Genomic DNA, 21,243 nt, shown 5'->3' on the forward strand with positions numbered 1-21,243 from the left:
TGAAAGAATGTAGATAGATCATTTCTTCTCCTGTAACATGTATCAGGTACCAACATGATGTAGTACCCTTCCTCACATCCATTCCTCTCTCCTGTATCCTTCATTTGCATTACAATGAGAGTACGAGTTTAGTATGTGAAGGTGGGGGCGCATACAACGGAGCACACAATTCATGCTGCACACAGTGGCTCTTTGCAGAGCAGAAATTAATCAAGTATGACTCCATAAAACTTATCTGCACGTCACAGCAACACAGTGTAGTGTAAGCTCCTGGCTATCAGCAGCATGAATTTAGTCTCCTATTTTCTCTACAGTATTTATGTACCTCAGCCTCGCACTTTGCTGCAGACGCCAGGAGATGGAGCCCTTGCTCTAGTGTCCCTGGCTGTCACTGAGGTCTTGAAGAACAAAGAGCACACATCATGGCAGCTCTGAAATAAGGAAATACTAACTCTTAAAAGCCCGCTACATTTGCAGACATAAAAAGTGACAAGTTATATAAATACTATGAAAGCTAGTCTACAGTTCACAAGTATTGCGCATTCCTGAAAACAATGGTGAAGAATACAGTGTTCAACACACCACAGGTAGTGTTAGAAATATCACAGCTGTTCACGTATCAGTTGTAGACAAACATTTATTATAAGTATCTGATGAATGGAAGATTCCCGACAAAATATATTCAAAACATACCTTTGTGATCAGTGGTATGACTACACTACTAGTTGTACACTTTAATCACAATATTCATGTAAATAAAAGGATATAGTGCCTCAATACTTTGTACAGTAAAACGACAGGATGCTGTCAAACGGGATAAAATTCTTGGTCAAGGAGACACGTGGAATGTTGCCACAGGCTATGATGAGGTTTATCAATGATTTATAGACAGATACGCTGGTTCGTTAATGGAAAAAAACAAAATACTAAACCAGGCCAGTCTTCTTTCTGGAATGCATACCATATCTTCTCCTTGTGTTGATTATGTCATACAATTCAAGCCTGTGCAAAAACAAATAAAGGAAAGAAAACTTTTTTGAACAGCAGTCCTGGGAGTGCGACTGGATCACTCAGTGGTACTCCTCACAGCTTTGATTGAAGGAGTGGAAACCAGAGGAAAAAGTAGTTTGCAGATCAGGGTCATAAAGACAGGGCTGGAGAGCGGCTCACTTGTAGAATGGCACAGGGGTGACTCTTATCGTAGAAGCGACCACTTGATTTGTTCTTTGGCGGACTGAAGAACCTGTGAAGGAAAACTAGCTTTGAACAAGCAGATAACTCAAACAACAAAACCTGCAACTGTACCGACCAGTACGAGAATGGCTACAGTACGAGACAAACCTTTAAGGAAAAGAAATATCAAATAAAACTAAATGGAAAACAAGTGGCATCTTGTTTAGGAGGTAAAAGGGAAGAATGATGAAAAAATATGAATATAATTGTTTAAAAAAATAGAACAAAGAAGGATGAGTGAGTAATGTATATGAAGAGAAATCTGCAAGATCTAATTAATCATCTTAATTCAATGAACGAGAGCTGATCATAACCATAAAGTATGGGGATTGGGGACAGCCATTAATCACAGCCAGAGGAGGGGCGGCGGTAGCCTGTCTCAGGCCTCTTAAATGACAACATTAATCAAGACGAGCTCACACACAGGCAGTCTCATGTAAGAATTTAAAGACAGGGACCACCGTTGGCTACCCACACCTTTACACTGAATAATTAGTAATTATGTACACTGTTATGCATAGAAGATAATGCAATATGTGACAACCTAGAGGCGCGTGACAAAGCAAGACTAGAGGGGAATGATGCTATAACAATGTCCTGAAGTAATGAGCTTTAACAGTCAATAAACTAATGGAGCTTTTAAACTTTATAGCGGAGAGACGAGCAAAGAAAGTTTTTCTTACCTGGGTGACTGTCTGTTCCGTCAAAGGCACATCATCCCCCTGTAGGAACAATTACATTATGTTTACATCTGACAACCAACATCCAACAATGTTGAATATTTTTGAGAGGAAAGGCGCTTACTCTGAGAGCCACACGGTGCACGACTTGCTGTGGGTCACTCTCCAGGATAACCCTTTTAGGAAGCAGCAAAGAAACAGATGAACAGTCAGTAGTAGTCTTTTTAAATAAGACTTGGCATCAAAAGTTTCAAGCCATTCAATTCGTACATACCCTCCATCCACAATTTCATCCACAGCCAGGAAGAGTCCCTCCATATTCTCCAACAAAGCCCTTCTCTCAACATTCTTTCTACAGAGTTACAACAAAACATACATGTCAAGTTTAACTTGCTAGACATCAGAGAACGAGTTGTACAAAAAAGTTTTGTTGAAGTGTTGTAGAATAACAAAAACAACTGCAAAACATACCTCAACATCTGACTGAGCGAATCGAAAAGGCAGTTAAGAACAGCCATAAGCATAAGCTGTTGAGAATAAAATATATTAGATTCTGTTTTCTGTTTATGTTGAGCACAGACTGTTTTTCTGTCATCTGGGGAAAAATTTTCACAGAAAATAAAAGGCGTGTAAATTTGCATTAATGTTTTTGTACTTTAAGGAACATCATTTTTTTCCTTTTCTACCCAAGCTGAGTGCGCAGGCTCTAGACTGTTATGGTTACAGATAAAAGTCACATTAAGGGTATAAATAGCACTCTAATTTTGAAATGATGAAGTTACTTAAATTACAAGCATTTATTTATTTGTAAAATATTAAAAACTAAACACATTTGTAAAACCCAAATATAGATAGATTAGTTTGCATAAACAGACATTATTTAGTTTCTATAGCAACATGCTTATGCCACAATATTAGTATCCCAAATAATCTGAGCAATGATGCAACACAGTTGAACTAGCACATTAATAAGTCAGTAATTGTGATGATTTTGACCGATGTTGAAATTGTGCTATGATTTGCAAGATTAGAGGGAATGTTCACTTTTACATCCTTATTCTCATTGCCAAAACATTAAAATGATAATGGTGTGATTGTGGGGATCTGTACCAAACAAAGATGCTTTCTTAAGTCTGTAGATCATGGTGCGTAGGCCAAGACATCTATGCAGCATGACAATATTTTATTTTAAATTCCATTTTGACACATATTTTACTTGAACAACTATTGCACCTTCTGCAAAATGAAAATTGCAGTAGGCCATATTGTGATTTAAATAAAAAATGCAATTTCTGTTGTTGAAAATAAAAATCTTCATGCTGAATACATTTTTTATATCTGAACATTTATCTGTTAAATATTCACTAAATGTCACGCTGAATTGAAGATAAGCAACAAAAACTAAAACTAGACATACCTCATTTTCATGAGAACTTCCAATAACATAAAAGAAGAGGTCTATGTTGCTCTTGTAGACAACAGTGAGGCCCTCCAGTAATGCTATCTCACCTGAGGACACACATACAGCAACCATGCATTTCATTAGACATGTACTGAGGCAGAAAGTGACTTAATAGTGAGCAATTTAGTAAACATGTCTTACTGTCTGTCCTGTGGGTTTTGTTGAATATGTTCTTCTCAAACGCCTTCTGCTCCTTCACTGTCGGGTACGTATCATCATAATACTGTAGATGGATTTAAAGTAAAGATGTTATATTGATTTGTAAATCTATTACCCAAAGCACACTAACTGGTTTAGGTTTTGATTGAAATGATGAGGCTGGCCATATCAAACATTTTCTTAAATGTCACTAAATCAATAAGAACACCAAAACCAACAGTGCATTAGTTGTTTCCCCCGCTGGTCTGTGACACTCAGACCAAATTTCATTTATACCTACTGAACAAGTAAATGTGTTTTTAAAAAGGCGAAATAATTTCCAATAACAAGGGGTCACTGCTACTGCATAAGTCCCTATTAACAGCGCTGGGATAGTGAATGCAGAACTGAGTCAAAATAGACTACAGTGCCCATGTTCAAGGTAATGAAAAATGTATCAACCAATGCAACAGTGTGGCTCTTCAACATGTTTTAATAGTTTGGGAACAGAAATGTAGGGCTAAGGCACATAGGAATAAGCTATATAAGTTTTGGCAAGTTATAAACTGTGTACTTTGCGTAGCTAGTTAACTGACATCATAAACAACTCTCATTATTCACCCAAATTAGAGAACAACGTATAAATACTTGATTTATTCTTAAATACTGTTATTTTTTTATTGTTCAGAATTTGATAGAATATCCGATTTGGCTATACCCCTGCTGTACTAGCATTGTTTGGTTTGGGTTTTTTTTTTTTTAAATATCCAAGGCACAACCTTTACTTTGTGAATAAACAATGAGCAAAATTAAAGAACAGTAACCATTGCGCCAGAAGAGAAGAATTAAACAATGTTTTCAAGGGCTTAGGGATTAAAATAAATCAAGTATTTATAATTTGTCCTCTAATTTTGATCTCCAGTGTAATCAAAAAATACATGAAAGCATGTAGTCCGTTGGTGCAGACTGTGCAGTAGTGCTCCCTGCTCATCATGGGAGATTGCACTGTGAACGCAGAGGCAGTGTGATTTTACTGAATTCCTCATTAATGGGATGCTGGGATATTACACATGTCACAGAAGAGAGCATTGCTGAATGCAATTCAATTATATATGCATTATTTTAAACAAAACTTGCCATACGACCTAGTATTACTTTATTTTAATGTGTATTTTTCTAACCTAATAGTTTAGATATATTTATTTTGAAATTGTGCTAAATAAAATCCCAAATTCTCAAACTGTCTTGGATATTTTCTTACACTTTGCAACTCTAGTTACAAAGTTAATTCATTTACACAACTGTAAGTTGTATCCCCTTCACACTACACACACATAGACCATGTATACACATATTTAAATTTTCCATAAAACTAAATGAAATTAAATACATTAAAACATTGACTTTGGAAAGTGGTATGGTAACGTACACAACCAGTGTTGGTTTTAGTGTTTGATTTGTTGATAGAAACATATAGATAAATACAGTAGCTTATTCTTTGAAGCATTTGGCCCAAGAACTTCAGCTAGGAAATGCTCCAGATAAGTGTTTCTAATGAGGGACACTTTGTTACAAGTTTCATTATCGTACCTTGGCATAAAGCCTGTCACCGTCGTTGTCCAGAATCAGAACTGCTTTGACAGTGTACAAGGATGGTTCCTGTTAAGACAGGAGACATCTGTGATCAGTGACTGAAATGATCAAACACACCACGGAGTGAATGGAGAAATGAACTGGTAACAACAAAAACTGGCAGTTTAGCGATGGATGGGCTTCACATGTGATCAATGACACAATAAAACAAGCTCAAGCCGATCAGAATCACCAATGTGATACCAAATAGTAATATAAACTGCTTGTACGCTAAGTCAAAAGGAAGACATGACACTTCCACATCACCACGAAACACACAGATAACGTTACACACGAAGCTAACGTTAGCTTGTTAGCCAACACAGGCGACCCGTTAGCTTTAAGTTAGTAACAGTTAGTTCCCCGTCGAGTTAACTTGCTAAATTACCATATTGCGCTACGTTTCAAGAAACAACATATCATTAGGTAGAACTGTTTGGCTGAGGCTTGAATTTGGTATATAGTGTGTCAAATGAAACTAGCATTACCAGTATGGGAGAATCCATCTTCTTTCTTGTTGGCAAGCCAGCTAGCAGGTTAGCAGCTAGCTACGTCATACGTACAGTAAATGAGGCTTGTTCCTATTGGCTGACATCGGGCTCTGCGTTTTGCGTGCAGAGAGAGAGAGAGAGAGAGCAAAGAGCAGCTCGCTACAAGGGGCGGAACCAGGAAAGAAAACAGGATTTATGCATGCCGAAAGCGAACTGATATGTCTAATCATAAAGTACTGTCAGACTCATCGGCATCCGCAACACATTTGTCCCTTCAGTTGGAAACTTGCAGCTTGATAATGTCCCTCGGGTAAAGTCAAACATTGTAGACAAGGGGTCTTCAACGTTTTTAGGGCTACAGATATTGTATTAAAATTGAGTTGCATATCAAATTCGGTTTAACAGCTAGGGCGACCTAAAGCCTGAACACACACAGCTGTTTATGGTGCATACAGTACTAGGATATTACAATGATCATTATTAACATATTCATATATGTATACACCATATGTTAATGTTAAACATACATTTGTAAGGGACATTGAATCCTTCAGCTCAACTGTATCTGTGCATGGCTACCTTAGTGGCTACCTTGCCTATAAGCCAGTGAGCCTATCATATTCACAAATGTATCTTTGCTAATAATACGTTGCATCCATGTTAATGTATATTTTTAGGTGTATTTTTGTAGGAAAAAAATAAAGATTATTAAACAATTTGATGGACCACCTGTAGTAACTATGAGGAACCCATGGGGGTACCAGACCCCCTATTATATCTGTCTCTGTTGAAGGTTAATAGTATGTTCTCCACGCAACTTATTTCTGATATTCTGTCTCACCATCAAATAACATGTCAGCTATCACAACCCTGCTCCTTTTATCATGGCAGTAAAACATAAAGGTTATCTGTTCTGTAATTTCCAGATGATGCCATAGCGACTCTTTTCTTCCCTGGTATCAGACAGAATTGTCAACTAAACTACGTTTCTAGTCAACTCGGTTTGGTGTGGACCCAGGCAAACAACAAGACGCTAGCAAGACTACACAGTAGGCTATCCCTAAAATAAGCACAGCAGAAATATCAGAAAGGCTGGAACACTACGTTTAACTATATATCTTCAAACGTTACAGTTATGACTGAAGATGACAACAGAACCAACAAGCAAACAAACAAAGAAACAAGTTTGTAAGTGATTGTTTGTTCAATGCTATAGGCTAGATGACACTGAGAGCACCCAGGGGTATGTTACGGTATGTGGGTACATTTTTCTGTTTCAAAATTAAGACCACTACAATAAAATACAGCTTTGATATAATAATAAAAAAGAAATCAAACTAAATCTGCCTCCTATTTATTGTCTGTGGAGCAGCTTTGGACTTTATGCTTGATGACATCACGAGTTTGAGACTTACCTCTGGGGTTTCTGGTTTTGAGAGAGAGTAGCTCATGTTCACAAATAGTGATTGAACTTTCCTATGCCATGAAAATTACATTGGAATTGTTAATTTAGTTGGTGTTGCCCTTTAATTTCAATGTTCAAATCTCTACCATGGTTTAACCAAATTATTATGAACCGTTATAAATTTGATGACTGAAAGCGGGTGGTTTGGTAACATAAAAAATATTTATGGTAAAATCTTTAATTTCAAGCTGTTTTAGCTTGCTTGTATTCATCTCCATCTTTTCCAGGATCCTCCTACAGTTAACCAACTCCAATTATCTTAGTTCCCACTTCTGGGAAGCATCTGGAAACCCAGGCTGACGGGGATTTCCCTGTATCTTACTCCATAAATGACATCACTGTTTGGCCTTACTGTAAGATATTTTTTGGGCTTGAGTTTGAAATAATACTGGAAAATGGACAGTTTTGAAAGCAAGTGGTGAACAGCTATTATAACTGCAAAAAGTGTATAGTGAAACAATAGCAACTATTTTGAAATGCATTCAGAACACCGCTGTGGGCACCCATGAAATGTTGCAATACTGCACTATGTTTACACAATCCAGCCACTAAGATTTCAAAATCACCCTGAATGGAGTGGAGACATGCTTCCTTTAATTACAGAAAAAAATTTATAAATACTTGATTTATTCTAAAATACTGTTATTTTTAATTGTAATATCTCCTGTGGCCATAGCACTGCTGTTCTAGCATGTTTGTTTTTTTTAAAAAAACAAGGCACTTTAACAGAAACTTTTATTTTGTGGGGAGAAAACTGAGCAAAATTATAGAAAAGTAACCACTATGACAGAAGAGAAGATTTAAACAATATTTTTTAGGCCTATAGGATTCAAAAATGAATAGGAAGTGTACAGGCCCTTGCTTTGTATGACTTCAGCCTGTCTGCGCCCACAGGACATCACTAGTTTATTTGTTCGTTGGGTAGATATTCAGTTTTACATTTTTGGATTTGGATGTCCTGGGTGTGCTAGATGCAGTTGGTATTTCAAGGCGGAAAAACATGCAGGGTGAAATTGGGCTGTTTTGTCATTATAAGTCAGTCTGGTTAATTTATACAGTGTAAACACTTCAGCACTGTGCTGTCCATCACAGCTGAGAACGGAGAAATGTCTGGCTAAGTTACGAAACGAGCAGTCGTATGTGTGTAGAGGTCTGTATGGTTATACTGTAACAACCCGGTGTTGTTTTCAGAGAATTTAATGTAGTTGTGATACAATGTTCAATGCCACTGCTGGTAGAGCACTGACTGGCGTGCTTGATTTGATATGCAGCAAAGCTTTCTGAGAAGATCACTCATTTTAAATGTCAATAGCGTAGTCAATCATGTTCATTTAACTGTGTGAAGTATTAATATTCAATTAGTTGTGTGGCCCTTTGTCAGACAGCCCTGTTTATGTGTACATGGGGAGGACTGAAGCCATTCTATGCTTTCATCAAAGCCACCAGAATGCACTGGTTCAAAACAGCAATTTCACTTTACAGTACATGGGAGTTGTTGGTTTACCGCTGCCTTGATCGGTTAAACAGTTTGTGTTATTGTGTGAATTTGGTGACGAATCCATTGAGGCAGTAGATCAGCAACTCCCGTGTACTGCAAGGTAAACATATTGTTTTGGTGAGTGCAGTCTGGTGGCTTTAACATGTGCATAGATAATGGCTTCAGTTTCCTATGTGTAAACCTTAACAGCTGTTTGGTGGAAAGGTGAAACTGTTAAAATATTCTAAATGTGCTGTACACTTAAAGGGATGTTGTTTTTGTTTTTTTATGTGGGCCTTGCTGCTGCCCCCATACACAGCAGTACTCCCACACTGTTGCAGAGGGGGTGCTGACCTTGACCTCGATTATGGATAAGTACCTCATACGACCCACTTCAGAAAAACTTCATTATCCCTTTAAAGAATAAATCATGAATGAAGCATAAATTGAACTTTTCAAAAAAGAAATGACGGGAGGAAACTGACACAAATAATCCCACTGAAAGTTCTGCAAATATTTACCATGTATTACTAGGCCTGTCAATTATAAAGTAGAAATGAATAACATAGCAATAGGGAGAAAGATGTGATAATATGGGCTGCTCCCCGCCTCTCTGCATATGCCAGCAACCACAGCATTTAGCAGTTCCCTTCCTAAGAACCAAGTGCTCCTTTTATCAGCATTAAGCAGGTCTTCCGCCAACCAACATCCTCCTTTCCTTTCCTTTCCTTACCTTCCCTCTGTATCTGTATTACCAACCACACTTGAAGTTCATGAACCTATTGCTTTTGCAAATTACATGTATGCAATTACCTTTCTTTATACACACACTTACACAGCGCCTTAAGTAAGAAGTTTTTTATTTTCTTGTCATTTTAAAAATAATTAGGAAATACAGTACTGTTCTTACAAAACAGTGTCTTAATCTAAACATCTTGAGATAAGCACAGGCCTTATTGAGACATTCCGAATAATGATGCTGCATGTTCAGGTTCCTCATTTGTTCTGTATCAGGTCGAGATAATGTGTAATTATTGTGACAGACATGAGAAGGAACGGCATTGGACAGGTTATCTCTGAATCCCATTTCCATCTATCTACAGTTCCTCTAAACGAAAGTTCATTTCTCATGTTGGTCATTTGAAAAAGATCAGTCATGTACAAATTAGAATATGCATCTTTAATATTGTCGACAATAGCATTAGGAAAATATGTGAAATTGGATTCTAGCCAAACAGGGAACCTTCTTACTGTAAGTGGATCAAATTCACAAACCCCTTTCCAGTTGAGTACCACAATGAACGATTGCGCTATGAGCATTTTCATGTTCCAATTTATTGGCAGTGTTGTTTTTATTAAAGTTAAATAATTTACATTATAAGAAAAAGTAAAATGTGCATTTTTTATTTTTCATATTAAGGCTTCTTAATAAATATAAGGAAAAAGTAATAATACTCCGTCTGCTTTTTCTATTTTCTTCCTTTCCCAGAAGCTGTCTCCAAAAATATTCCCTTTTTGATACCACAACCCAAGGCACACATTCATTTTGTGTAGTAGTGAGGTGGTTTTCCCGCTCATGTCTGATACAGCCTACTGGATGTTAAAACAAAACCAAAGATACCACATTCCTCCATCTTTAATGAACAAATGAAGTGCCACAGAAACACCAGAGGAGGTGGGAAACAACCAAATGGACAAACATGTTTAACCATTAATGTAAAATTAAATTTAACACACCCTGGTATAAAACTCAATGATCATTAAGAGAATTTAAGTGTACGTGAGTCATCTGTGGGCACTTCCAAGCCAACATGTCCGGTCTATTTTTGAAGAAGAGTTGTTCTAAGCGCTGAGGTGCACAACAAGACAAGGCTGACATCCCTGAGAGATTCATGCAAGCTGGAAAGCAGAGATGTCAAAGACTAATTGAAGCAAACAAACACAAACAGGGATAGTGGGCGTTGACCTGGGAACTGTGTCCAGAATCAAAACCACAGTGGTTGCAGTAATAACAGGGTGCTCTTTGGCATGCTGTGGCAGTGGTTGAGTCAGGGGCTGGGTGCTAGGAACTTTGGGTTGGGAAGTCCCTTCTTTGATTCCTGGTAGACATTCACCTTTCTTGACTCTGTCAGCCACCTACTTTTTCCATCTTAGAACAATGACAAAGAAAACATTGAGATTTATGCCTCTGTGGGATGCAATATTGTAATGGGCAAGACAAAACCTTCAATGTTTTCATGGTTTTTGAATATACAGAGCCTAACTGAAAATCTGAACTTCATTTTTGTTTCACACTCATTATTCAGAACAAACAAAGTGCTTTAGACTTATCTATCTTCACACCCATTGGGTTCCTGGATATTAAAAAATCCAAATGTTTATTTGAATTACCACTTTAACCATGTTAAGAGTAGCTTTATCTTTTTAATGTTAAGTGTAATGCAACTGTGAATCACATAGGTCACAAGGGATTATTATGTACACACCATAACACTATTTAACCCCACTTTTTATTTTTTTTAGTATTGTTCTTGAATGAATACTTAACACTTATAAGTTATATGTAGAGGATTAACACTTTTCAATTTTGTTGGTGTAAATAATAATTGAAGGTTTTTATATGTGTTTTGTGTATATTTGTACTAAAGTTAGACTATTTGCAGCAGATTAAGTACCGTAGTGTATTGGAGATTTGTTTTGACTTTAAGTAATTATGTGTAAAAAAATAATTTGCTCAGGAAGAAAGCATTTGTGACATCTGGTCACGCCTTTGCATTTCTTAGAAAATACATTCGATGTTAGTTCCATGCTACTTGGAACTGCATGCATTTTTTTGCACACTGTTGCTGTTTTATGACCAAATGACTGCAGACATATTTTCTTTTTAGAAAACGGACCAACAACCCCTTGTATTCAGCTAATCCTACAAACATGCATTTAAATCTGCTGCTACAAATACTAATGTGTACAAGGCTGTAGCTTATAGTATGTTAAAAACATATCCACTAAGTTATACACGGTGTGCACAGTGGGGGGTCATTTACAGAGCATAAAATGCCTTAAATATTTCATGGGATGCTGATTAGTTAATAGTTACTATGAGACACACTGCTGTCTATCACTATGCATGAAGATAAGTTGTTATTTGGAACAATAAATATGCAACAATAATTTTCTCTATCAGGAATTGTGTGAACAATGGTGCACAATAGAGCAGTTCTACATAACACATACTTTGTGAGTTCACTGCTCACAGTGCTTCAGATCAGGGCAATGAGGGGATTTTTTGTGAGGGATTTTAATGGTCACTTGCTATGTAAGACACGCTCCCCTCCATTCTCCCCCTGCTCCTCTCTCTCCCTTGGCGGTTGCTCTGCCAGATAGGGGAACAATGTAGTCTTTCTTACCTGTTGGAGGGTGTACATTCCAACTGTGCTAAACTAAAGTCTCAATCCTGCCTCCAAACCCACCCCTGCTTGAACAGGGCCATCACTGCAATGCCGGCTCCAGGTGCTCCACATCACACTCCTCATACCTTTCGTTTGGGAGGATTTGAAAGGACACAGTGCTTGTACGGTTTGGGCAGGACAGGGACAACCCTACGGCTAGTTTTCACTCAGTTTTAGTCATTTAATCCAATTGTTTTTATATTGTAATGACATAATTAGAATCAAAATTGCTTACAGTCTTTTTTTTCCCGTAAACATCTATCCACTTCAATGTGGACTGACAGAATGATTGTCTCGATGTATGCCAGACTGTTGGTTTGTGGTTTGTCATGTGGGCAACAGGGAAATTTGGAGGTTGGGGGTGCAAGTGTGCTATTAAGGATACAAGAGTGCAAAAAAAATGTGGTGTGGGTGCTTTACAGGAAGATTGCGTTTGTCTGCACAGAGCCATCCCATTTATGCTGGTGGCTGTATGTGTAGCTGAGCAGAGAAAGGGGCAGTTGAATAAGAGATAGAGCAAGAGGCCTTGTGTGTTTTATTGCTTGTGACCTGTGAAAGTCACCACAACATTCCCTTTACTCATTTTATTCTACTTCTTACCACCAGGACTGTGCTTCACATCTGAAGTTTTTTTTTTTAACTCATCACATGTTGAAGAAGCAGAGAATGTTGCTCAGGTATGTTCATTCATATTCCTTCTTCTGATTTTGACAGATCTCTTTTTATTCAATTGCAAAGCTACTGTATGCTGTCGGCTACAGCGTTCCCACATAAACAAAGTTTTTATTGCAGTATATATACAGTACGTAGAAAATGTGACTGTACACATCTTAATGTAACAAAGTGAGCTATTAAAGCATGTAAGTATATTGTTGCAAGTTGTAAATAATAGCCTACAGTTTTCCACAAATTCGATTTTATTTATGATTTTTTCCTGCTAATATATGTATGACTCCTGTGATATATGACTCCTTACAGTAAACAGCCTTTAGAAACTGACTACGAACACAATGTCAGTTATAGCAGGATATAGTAGTTGTACCACATGTTGAAGTACCTTTAAACATTACAAAAATAATTCACACATGGCAGATGATAGCAAATAGCCATACACAGACTGGTCCCACTGAAATAATAATCAACATTATAAATTGAATGCACACAGTTCATTTTGAAGGTCAGTAAGAGGAAATTAGACGTGTAATTCAAATCTTAAAATAAAAATGAGGAAACAATGTAAAAGATGATCCTCTTTGTGGATTACACTATAATTACTTGAAAAATACACTTCTTATACCGAAATGTACCATCTTTTGCAAAGTATATAAATATATTGAGGCCAGATTGATGCATACCGCAGTTTCTTTAAAAGCTAAACTCATTGAAGACTGTAATCTGTGACACCTCAGTGTGACAATTAGCCTGACTTTGATATTTTAATGAACCTTTAGATCGATCAACTTTTAGATTTCAGATAATTCTTACTTCAAAGGTAATTTCAACCACTCCCCTGGCTTTGTCATAACCACAAAGCAGTTTCTGTACTATTGTCAGTGGAATAGCTTGAGGCTGCCACTTCATCACATTGTAGTGGTAAAAACATCATGTTTTGCATTTATTGAGCTTCCTGCTTGTTCAACATTACTTTTAAAACAACACATAATAGGAATGACATATGCAAGTTCTTAAAGTGACCTTTCACTAAAGGTCAAGAATAAAATCTTTATTTTAGTCCTTGCTAAATATTAAATTTAAGTGACCTAAAGCAATAAGGCAGACTTTTAACGTTTATTTATTATAAGTAGAATATTTCCCTACTGAGTAGTAGAAGTATAAAGCAGAATACAATGGAATTGCCCAGGTAATGTACAAGGATTAAAAGTTGTACTGCTATATATGCACGGACATAGGGTGTGATGTGCGAGTATGTGTGAGTATAAACATGAATGTACAGTATGTGCATTGGATCAATTAAAATATATTTAGTGTTCACATCTGTCTGTGTATAAGCCACTATTTCATTTTGTGTTGAAAACTTAACATTTTGATCGTGTTTTTAACTCAAGTGAAATTTATCCAAAATTCTAAAATAGAAATTGGAGATGCTAAAACTTTAAATTAACCTCTTATGTCAGATCTTGTGACTCCCAACAAGCACCAAACTAATTTTCAGAAGCAGCCATCAGGCCCCAGTGTGTCTAGTAGAGAGCGCTGTTTTTCCGCAGATTGTCTTATCAGGGGTCGGCACTGCTGCACTGGGGACAGCTGTTGGGAGGAGTCAACTGAACTGAACCCTTCATGTGCTCCAAAAGAACATGTATTTAGCAACAGCAGGTTAACAGATATGTAATGTACTGTATGTATTAGAAATGTGTTTGTGTGTGTTTGAAAGCATGATGTGATGGTTCTCCGATACTTTGTGTTTCTTTATTTCTTCTCTCTGGTGTGTTTAGACTAGAGGCTGGGTTGGTAATAATAACTCAATGTTCTGTGTCCTTTACAGGTTTATCTTTTGCAACAAGAGACTGTGCTGAATGTGTTCAACGGCCAACTGTGTTCTCCCTCTGAGGAGAACCTGTGAGGTAGGTCTGTCTAGAGCTGGGAAACAGAAACTACGGCACATAATCATGTCTAAAAAGACTTAAAGCTGTAATCTCATAGATTTTCATAAAAAATAAATGTATATTATTTGACACGGTGTGATGGTGTAATGGTGATTGAGCTCATGACCCACTGATGAAAGTATTGCAATATTTATATATTTGCAGTATTACGAACTGGGTGTCTATGGTTACAAGACCCCAGACTGCTTAACTCTAACCACAACTTCATTGTTTTCTCTCAAATAAAAATTTCAAATCAACCAGGACTGAAACAGAGTGGGTTTTGATTAGTTTTTTTTTTTTAATCAGCAATCAATTGTCTTTTTTGTTACAAAGGTATTAGCTACTCCAGGCAGGCTGTGTGGGGGAATGTCGGTGTCAACTAATTTCCCTGGAGCCAGGTCCCATGGAGCTCCTCAGGACACCGAGATGGATGTGGCGTGGCAGGAGCTGATGGCCATCACAGAGCTGCAGGTAATTCTTCAGCACTGACACACAGGACTGTAATATTGCAAAATGTTACTGTATGGTGTGTCTTATCCCAGATATGTCAGTTACTGTATGCTATCACAATACATCATGCTGTGTTATCAGGTTGTATTGTTTTTAACAAATGCATATGCACTTTGTTGTGCTTTTCAAAACCCACCATAGTCTATATCAGAAATTAATGTAATTTATCACTTAATTTGAATCAGTCACAAAAGTATATTTTTCTTGATATTGTTAAAAGAGGAGTATAAAAAACAGTTAAGATATGTTTCATGAATGAAAATTAACGTGTAATTACTTAACTGAACGTATTTCATTCTAGTGGAATACATATTTCCCACTTTTCATGTGTTGCTAACTGTTGTAAAAGTAATATACACTCAGAGCTGAGGTAGCAACAATGGCCCATTTGAGTGACGCTAGGATGAAGAGATTGTGAGAGGGGGCAAGTGCTATATGTTGCTAGCGGCCCCCTGCACCGCACAATAGCCATCTGTTTCCAGGTGAAACCTGATCACATCTATGAGAGCTCTTCATAAACTATGGGTGGCATGCTGAAGTGGGGGCAAACTGTGTTCCATAGTGAGCCAGATAAACCATTACACTTATTAACTCAGTTGTCTTGTAAATGTAATAATTGCCTTCAAAAACTTTATTGCTGTTAATGTGCATCAACCATACCTGATGTACCTGTCAGTCATACCTGATTAACCCCCGTTTTTGTTACAGGGTTTTGAAGTCCCCAGTGAGGGCCCCTATGAAACAACACAGTACCAAACACCGGAGCCCATGGTCCCCATGGGAGGGTATGGGATGGCTCAGTCCCATTCTGAGCCTCCCCCTGCTGCTTGTGACCTCAGCATTGCTGACACTTACAATGGATGTTACCCGGAAGAGGCGCCTGTCTGTCATCACCTAGACAGCAACGCAGAGGCAATTTACAGACACTCTGAATCTCAGCTCAATCAAAGAATGCTCCCAGTCTCTTCCAACACACAGCCCTCACACATGGCTCAACAGATAAATATGTCTGGAAGCAGTCAAGGTCACAGGAGGTCCAGCACCCATCTCTCTCAGGATCTACGTCAGCACATGCTGTGGACTACACACGGACAAAGTTCACACGTTCGCTCAGCTGATGATCTAGAGTCAGACTCTGGTTTGTCTCTGGATTCTAGTCCACCTTTGGCATCCCCAGATAATCCTGTTGGTGGTGCACCGGGGTACCAGAGTGTAGACATAGGCATGACATACAGTGATGGTGAACCAGACAGTATGGCTGAGCATGCCAGAAGAGCACACATCCATTATTCGATTGACTACCAGAGTCAGTCTCACTCATATTTACACTCAGGTGTACATCCATCTTATTTTTCACCCGAACCCATTTTATCCCATACACAACCTACTGTTCTGACTCCTCGGTCAGTGAAACAACTCAGTCAGGCCTCTGCTCCATGTGACATGTACATTGACTCTGGAGTGTCCAGTAGAGGGAGCACACACATGTATATAAAACAAAGAGGAAGTACTTCCACCCCACCTTCGCTGAACAGAGATGAGCGGCGGGCCATGTCTTTGAAGATTCCTTTTGCCACAGAGAAGATTATCAATCTACCTGTGGATGACTTCAATGAGCTCCTGACACAGTATACTTTGACAGATACTCAACTCGCCCTGGTCAGGGACATCAGACGGAGAGGAAAGAACAAGGTGGCAGCTCAGAACTGCAGGAAAAGGAAGCTTGAGAGCATAATTCATCTTGAAAGAGAACTGACTGAGCTGCAGGCCCAAAAAGAACACCTGGCACAGGAAAGGCATGAGTTCCAGCACAGCTTGGCTTTTATTAAATGTCACCTTACAGATCTTTATTCTGAAGTATTTTCTCACTTAAGAGATGAGGATGGACAACCATACTCAATAGATGAATACGCCCTACAACTGACACCAGATGGTAAAATTTATTTGATACCTCACACAACTATGCAAGAGAGAGAGCAACGCTGAAGAATTGGTGCTTATCTCTATTTAAATATCCATGAAGAGGGTATAGTGCCCAACTGTGCCAACTGAAAGAATATCAGCTCACTCAAACATGCAACATAAATCAATACTGTATTCTTACAAGTGAATGAAACCACACCAGTGCCTTATAAAAATACTCTGCTTTATTAAAAGAAAAGAAAGAGGGCAACGCTGCACAGCAGTCTTCATTTAAAAAAGTTAAAAAAAAAAAAGAGAAAAAAAACTGCACAGCAGTCTTCACCAGCATGATTGTTCAGGAAACCTGTGAAAACAGAATCAAGTTAAATAAAGTGAAAACTTTGGGGGAAAGGTGATGATGGTTTTGATGACTCGTACCTGATGATTGTACCTGATGGAACCACTGTCACTGACATGTCAGGTTTTGGAGACCATGCAGGTAGTGTCCTAGAAAGCAGAGGCACCAAATAAGTAAAACAATAACTTGCAATATAGTGCTCATTTTGTTACTAGCATGCAATATGTTGTACATCATCTGTGCACAATTAGGAGGCCAATTTTAACATTCAACACTGGTGTAGTCATAATAAAAAGTTGTTTGCACAAAAATGTTGTCATTACTGGGCTACACAACTTACTACCAGCTACATGACAAAAGCAAGACATACTATCAGTAGTTGAGAAGTCTGGTCTTACCTACAGACAGCCCTTAAGCCTTTTGGTAGCTGCTGCTTGCTAGCCTCAGGCTTCTGTTCTCACTCTCCCCTGCTTCAATGATCCTGGCGACGGTTTTGCTACTTCTCTCCCTCAGCTGGCTTCCATGACTAGCCTCAAAGACTTTGCATGTAAGCTAGCATCCTCCAGTTGATCTTTGCAGAACTCAGGGTGGAGTTTGTACCAAGTGATGGTCTCTTTATGATGAAGTATTTGTGCACCACTTCTCACTCCTCAACCAGTATTGTAAATGCACTGACTTAAGGTGAATTAGTGCAGGGCTTCTCACATCAAATGGAAAGTTTTTGGCTCCTCATTGTATGCAACATGACCCTTGTCCCACATTGTGCAGAATCTACTAGTGAACCCTCCATTTCCCAAACCACTCAAGAGGCTAACAAGAAGTTGTAAAAAAAACTGAAAGATGGTTTATTTCAGCTTGATTTGTTGCAGTTACAAATAAAAACCAGACTTAAGAAAAAAAAATCTACATAAAACCTCATTGGAATGCTTGCTTTCCAGAAACACATTGATGAAAAAAAAACAAAAAACACAAATGTTTAAATGAAGACCCTCCATGATTTATCTACTGTACATCTCTTCTTGCAGCAGCTGTAACCTGCCACAACTGTTTGGCTGAGCAGATTAGGAGGTAAACCTGCAGCTGCCCTGTCATTTCGCTTGCTCGCCTCTCCTTGCTCTCCTCTCCTAAGTACTCAGTCCTGTTGAACAATATGGAACAACATTGTTAACTATGCACTGACTTTGTATGACCTGACATCCAGAGTGATTTAAAAAAAAAAAAAAAGTTTATCTAAACTTAACGAGTCCCTGCAACTACAAACTCTGGTTTTATGATACATTAATGGTTTCGACATGCCATTGAGTACTTACTTCACATTTCAAAATCGTCCTGAGCGGCCATATCCACCACCATTGCCAGATCCACTTCCGTAGCCACCTTAGGAAAATAAAACTAGTTAAGACAACTCCGCTTTATATGTCTAATCCTGCTCCTGGAGGGCCACCATCCTGCATATTTTAGATTTCTCCAAAAAACAGTGTACACCTATCGTCATCTTACCAAAGTTCCTGCCGCCAACACCTCCGCCGCCGCCACCACCACCAAAGTTGTTTTTCATTGGGCCAAAGTTGGAGGCCTGGGGGTCATAGTGGCCCATGTTGTTGTAGTTATTGCCTCCACCTCCTCCACCACCACCACAGTTACCTATGAGAATATGCACAAAAATACCTCAGTCCTCCACATTTTGAACATTAAAATGTCAATAGTTGATTATTAGGCCAAACCACTTACCATAGCCATTGCTGTCATAACCATTTCCTCCATAGCCCCCACCTCCTCCGCCACCACCACCCTGGTTGTAGCCTTGGTTATAACCACGGTTTCCACCGTTGTTGTATCCACCGGGTCCGCTGGGGCTACCTCCATAGCCTACAACATACATGTTCTTTCAGTAGGTTGTCCAAGCTTCAATTAGGACAACACTACAGCCAACAAGATAGCCTACTTACCACCGCCGCCGCCACCTCCACCACTACCACCACCGTCCCCTCCATTGCAATTGTAAGGACCGTCGCCATATCTACCTCCCCTCCCACCTGAAAGTAGCAAATATACAAAGTTAGGTGTCAGATATTTTTTATTATAAATAAGTCAAATATTGCATAAAACACATCAAAGCAGTATTACCTTGATTAAAGCCTCTATCGTACTCATAGGGCCTTCCACCGCCACCACTGCGACCACCACCACCTAAACACAAGTCAGACTATTAGCTGTGGAATCTGGTTGAATTGTAAGCCTTATTGTATAGTTTGGTGTTAATGCATACCCATTCCTGCTGTCTGCATTTCCTGCCTTGTGAGAGCCTTCCTCACTTCACAGTTGTGAGAGTTTATTGTGTGGTATTTCTGGACTGAGATAGGAAAGAGAGTGAGAAAAAAAAATGTATTTAGGGACAACCCACTGCAATTTCCCAGCTTGGGATCCCAGACTATTTGGTAGTTAATTCTGACAAAATTGGCAGCAGATTAAACTTTTACTTACTAACAATCCTGTCGACTGAATCGTGATCATCAAAGGTCACAAAGGCAAAGCCTCTCTTCTTTCCAGTATTGCGGTCTGTCATGATGTCAATAACCTCGATTTTGCCAAACTGTGTGAAATAATCTCGCAGGTGGGACTCTTCTGTATCTTCCTTGATGCCTCCAACAAAGATCTTTTTCACTGTTACATGGGCACCTGGTCGATTTGAGTCCTGTGATCAAAAACATTTGCTCAGTATACATTTTCTCTACGGGAGGTTTGTCACATACATATGTATCGAAGCCAACATACCTCTCTAGAAACTGCTCGCTTAGGTTCAACCACTCTTCCATCAACCTTATGGGGGCGGGCAGACATGGCAGCATCAACTTCATCCACGGACGAGTATGTAACAAAGCCAAAGCCCCTGGATCTCTTGCTGGTGGGATCCCTCATGACCTAAAGGAAGCGAATTAAATTGTTACCCACGTGGTCTAGATAAACATCCACAAACGTCTAAAACTTGGGGTGAACTTTATTTACCACACAGTCTGTAAGGCTCCCCCATTGCTCGAAATGAGCCCGCAGACTTTCGTCTGTGGTCTCGAAGCTCAACCCTCCAATGAACAGCTTGCGAAGCTGCTCCGGCTCACGTGGGACCTACACAATGGACAAAAGATACTGGCATCAGGGTAACGTTACAATCACTACAGCACTCAAAGATCACATTTCGGTTAGGACTATAGTCAAGAATGGGCTCCAGAGATTAAAATGCGGCAATCGTGCATTAAAGCAATCCTGCGTCACATATCAAAAATCAGGGACAGGGTGGAGGAGGGAGACGGCGCCGCCATTAAATGTTAGCGCACCGGACGTTACTTAGGATGCATCCAAAAGCGGTTATATAAGAAACGCAATGTGCATGTAAGAGCAGGGGTCTTCCCTGGTCTTATTTCCTGGACATGTGCGTTTTATGAAATGCCTGAGTTTTCGTGAAATAGCTGATCGCAAGAACAAAAGGCCACGAGGCCCAGCTGCTACAAAATGGCGACGTGAAATGCTCGATAGCTTGGATGAAAAAGCAGACTGTATTGAACAAAGCATATTCGCATTGGCTTCGAATAACTAAAGTCTTGAGAATCCCATTGCGCATACAAGAAGAGACATTATGCTTTTCCAAATGCAATACTCACATCTTTCGACATCTTTGCAGGCAAATCCTTTTAGGCTCCTTGTTGACTGACGGGAGAGAAGAACTGCGCCAGACAAGCTAAACCCTGCTCCTCAGCAGTCGAATAAGTAGCGAAGGAAACACCTCTTCCACACAGCGATTGGTCCGTTAGTGCCCTCTGCAGCCTGACGTCGGCATTTGTCGAA

General features: G+C 39.0%; 3 protein-coding genes across 4 annotated transcripts; 1 reads left to right on the forward strand and 2 right to left on the reverse strand.

Annotated features, from left to right (window-relative positions):
• Window positions 1-658: 658 nt before the first annotated feature.
• copz1 (COPI coat complex subunit zeta 1) lies at window positions 659-5,691 on the reverse strand. The gene is made up of 9 exons (XM_083919670.1): window positions 5,634-5,691; window positions 5,104-5,172; window positions 3,517-3,598; window positions 3,331-3,422; window positions 2,385-2,440; window positions 2,188-2,265; window positions 2,038-2,089; window positions 1,917-1,955; window positions 659-1,243 (listed from the first exon to the last, which is right to left on the reverse strand). The coding sequence occupies exons 1-9, from the start codon at window positions 5,649-5,651 to the stop codon at window positions 1,196-1,198; spliced, it is 534 nt and encodes a 177-aa protein (XP_083775796.1). The 5' UTR covers window positions 5,652-5,691; the 3' UTR covers window positions 659-1,195.
• An 8,839-nt stretch (window positions 5,692-14,530) lies between these two features.
• On the forward strand, window positions 14,531-17,144 carry nfe2 (nuclear factor, erythroid 2). Its single transcript, XM_083920343.1, has 3 exons — window positions 14,531-14,609; window positions 14,967-15,104; window positions 15,852-17,144. Exons 1-3 carry the CDS (start codon window positions 14,562-14,564, stop codon window positions 17,127-17,129), a joined length of 1,464 nt encoding a protein of 487 aa, XP_083776469.1. The 5' UTR covers window positions 14,531-14,561; the 3' UTR covers window positions 17,130-17,144.
• Window positions 17,145-17,268: 124 nt separating this feature from the next.
• Window positions 17,269-21,149, reverse strand: hnrnpa1b (heterogeneous nuclear ribonucleoprotein A1b). Of its 2 annotated transcripts, XR_014593357.1 has the most exons (12): window positions 21,060-21,149; window positions 20,410-20,526; window positions 20,179-20,325; window positions 19,888-20,098; window positions 19,673-19,756; window positions 19,531-19,593; window positions 19,353-19,439; window positions 19,135-19,272; window positions 18,904-19,047; window positions 18,714-18,780; window positions 17,484-17,552; window positions 17,269-17,409 (listed from the first exon to the last, which is right to left on the reverse strand). XR_014593357.1 is itself a non-coding variant. In XM_083920344.1 (11 exons), exons 1-10 carry the CDS (start codon window positions 21,069-21,071, stop codon window positions 18,722-18,724), a joined length of 1,062 nt encoding a protein of 353 aa, XP_083776470.1. In that variant the 5' UTR covers window positions 21,072-21,149; the 3' UTR covers window positions 18,225-18,541; window positions 18,714-18,721. The 2 variants fall into 2 exon arrangements, 1 of the variants encoding a protein (XP_083776470.1); XM_083920344.1 differs by lacking the exons at window positions 17,269-17,409; window positions 17,484-17,552 and adding an exon at window positions 18,225-18,541.
• Window positions 21,150-21,243: the final 94 nt, after the last annotated feature.

This window comes from Echiichthys vipera (genome assembly GCF_963691815.1).
Source record: "Echiichthys vipera genome assembly, chromosome: 9".
Classification (NCBI taxonomy): domain Eukaryota; kingdom Metazoa; phylum Chordata; class Actinopteri; order Perciformes; family Trachinidae; genus Echiichthys; species Echiichthys vipera.

Excerpts from the sequence above, each read along its gene's own strand:
- hnrnpa1b (XM_083920344.1), bottom strand. Across the intron at positions 20,326-20,409 it reads GGAGCCTTACAGACTGTGTG|GTCATGAGGGATCCCACCAG; the intron begins GTAAATAAAGTT and ends CGCTTCCTTTAG. Across the intron at positions 20,099-20,178 it reads AGCGAGCAGTTTCTAGAGAG|GACTCAAATCGACCAGGTGC; the intron begins GTATGTTGGCTT and ends TTTTGATCACAG.
- copz1 (XM_083919670.1), bottom strand. Across the intron at positions 3,599-5,103 it reads GTGACAGGCTTTATGCCAAG|TATTATGATGATACGTACCC; the intron begins GTACGATAATGA and ends ATCCATCTACAG. Across the intron at positions 1,244-1,916 it reads CGGAACAGACAGTCACCCAG|GTTCTTCAGTCCGCCAAAGA; the intron begins GTAAGAAAAACT and ends TTTCCTTCACAG.
- nfe2 (XM_083920343.1), top strand. The coding sequence starts at position 14,562 with ATGTGTTCAACGGCCAACTGTGTTCTCCCTCTGAGGAGAACCTGTGAG. Across the intron at positions 14,610-14,966 it reads CTCTGAGGAGAACCTGTGAG|GTATTAGCTACTCCAGGCAG; the intron begins GTAGGTCTGTCT and ends TTTGTTACAAAG. Across the intron at positions 15,105-15,851 it reads TGGCCATCACAGAGCTGCAG|GGTTTTGAAGTCCCCAGTGA; the intron begins GTAATTCTTCAG and ends TTTTTGTTACAG.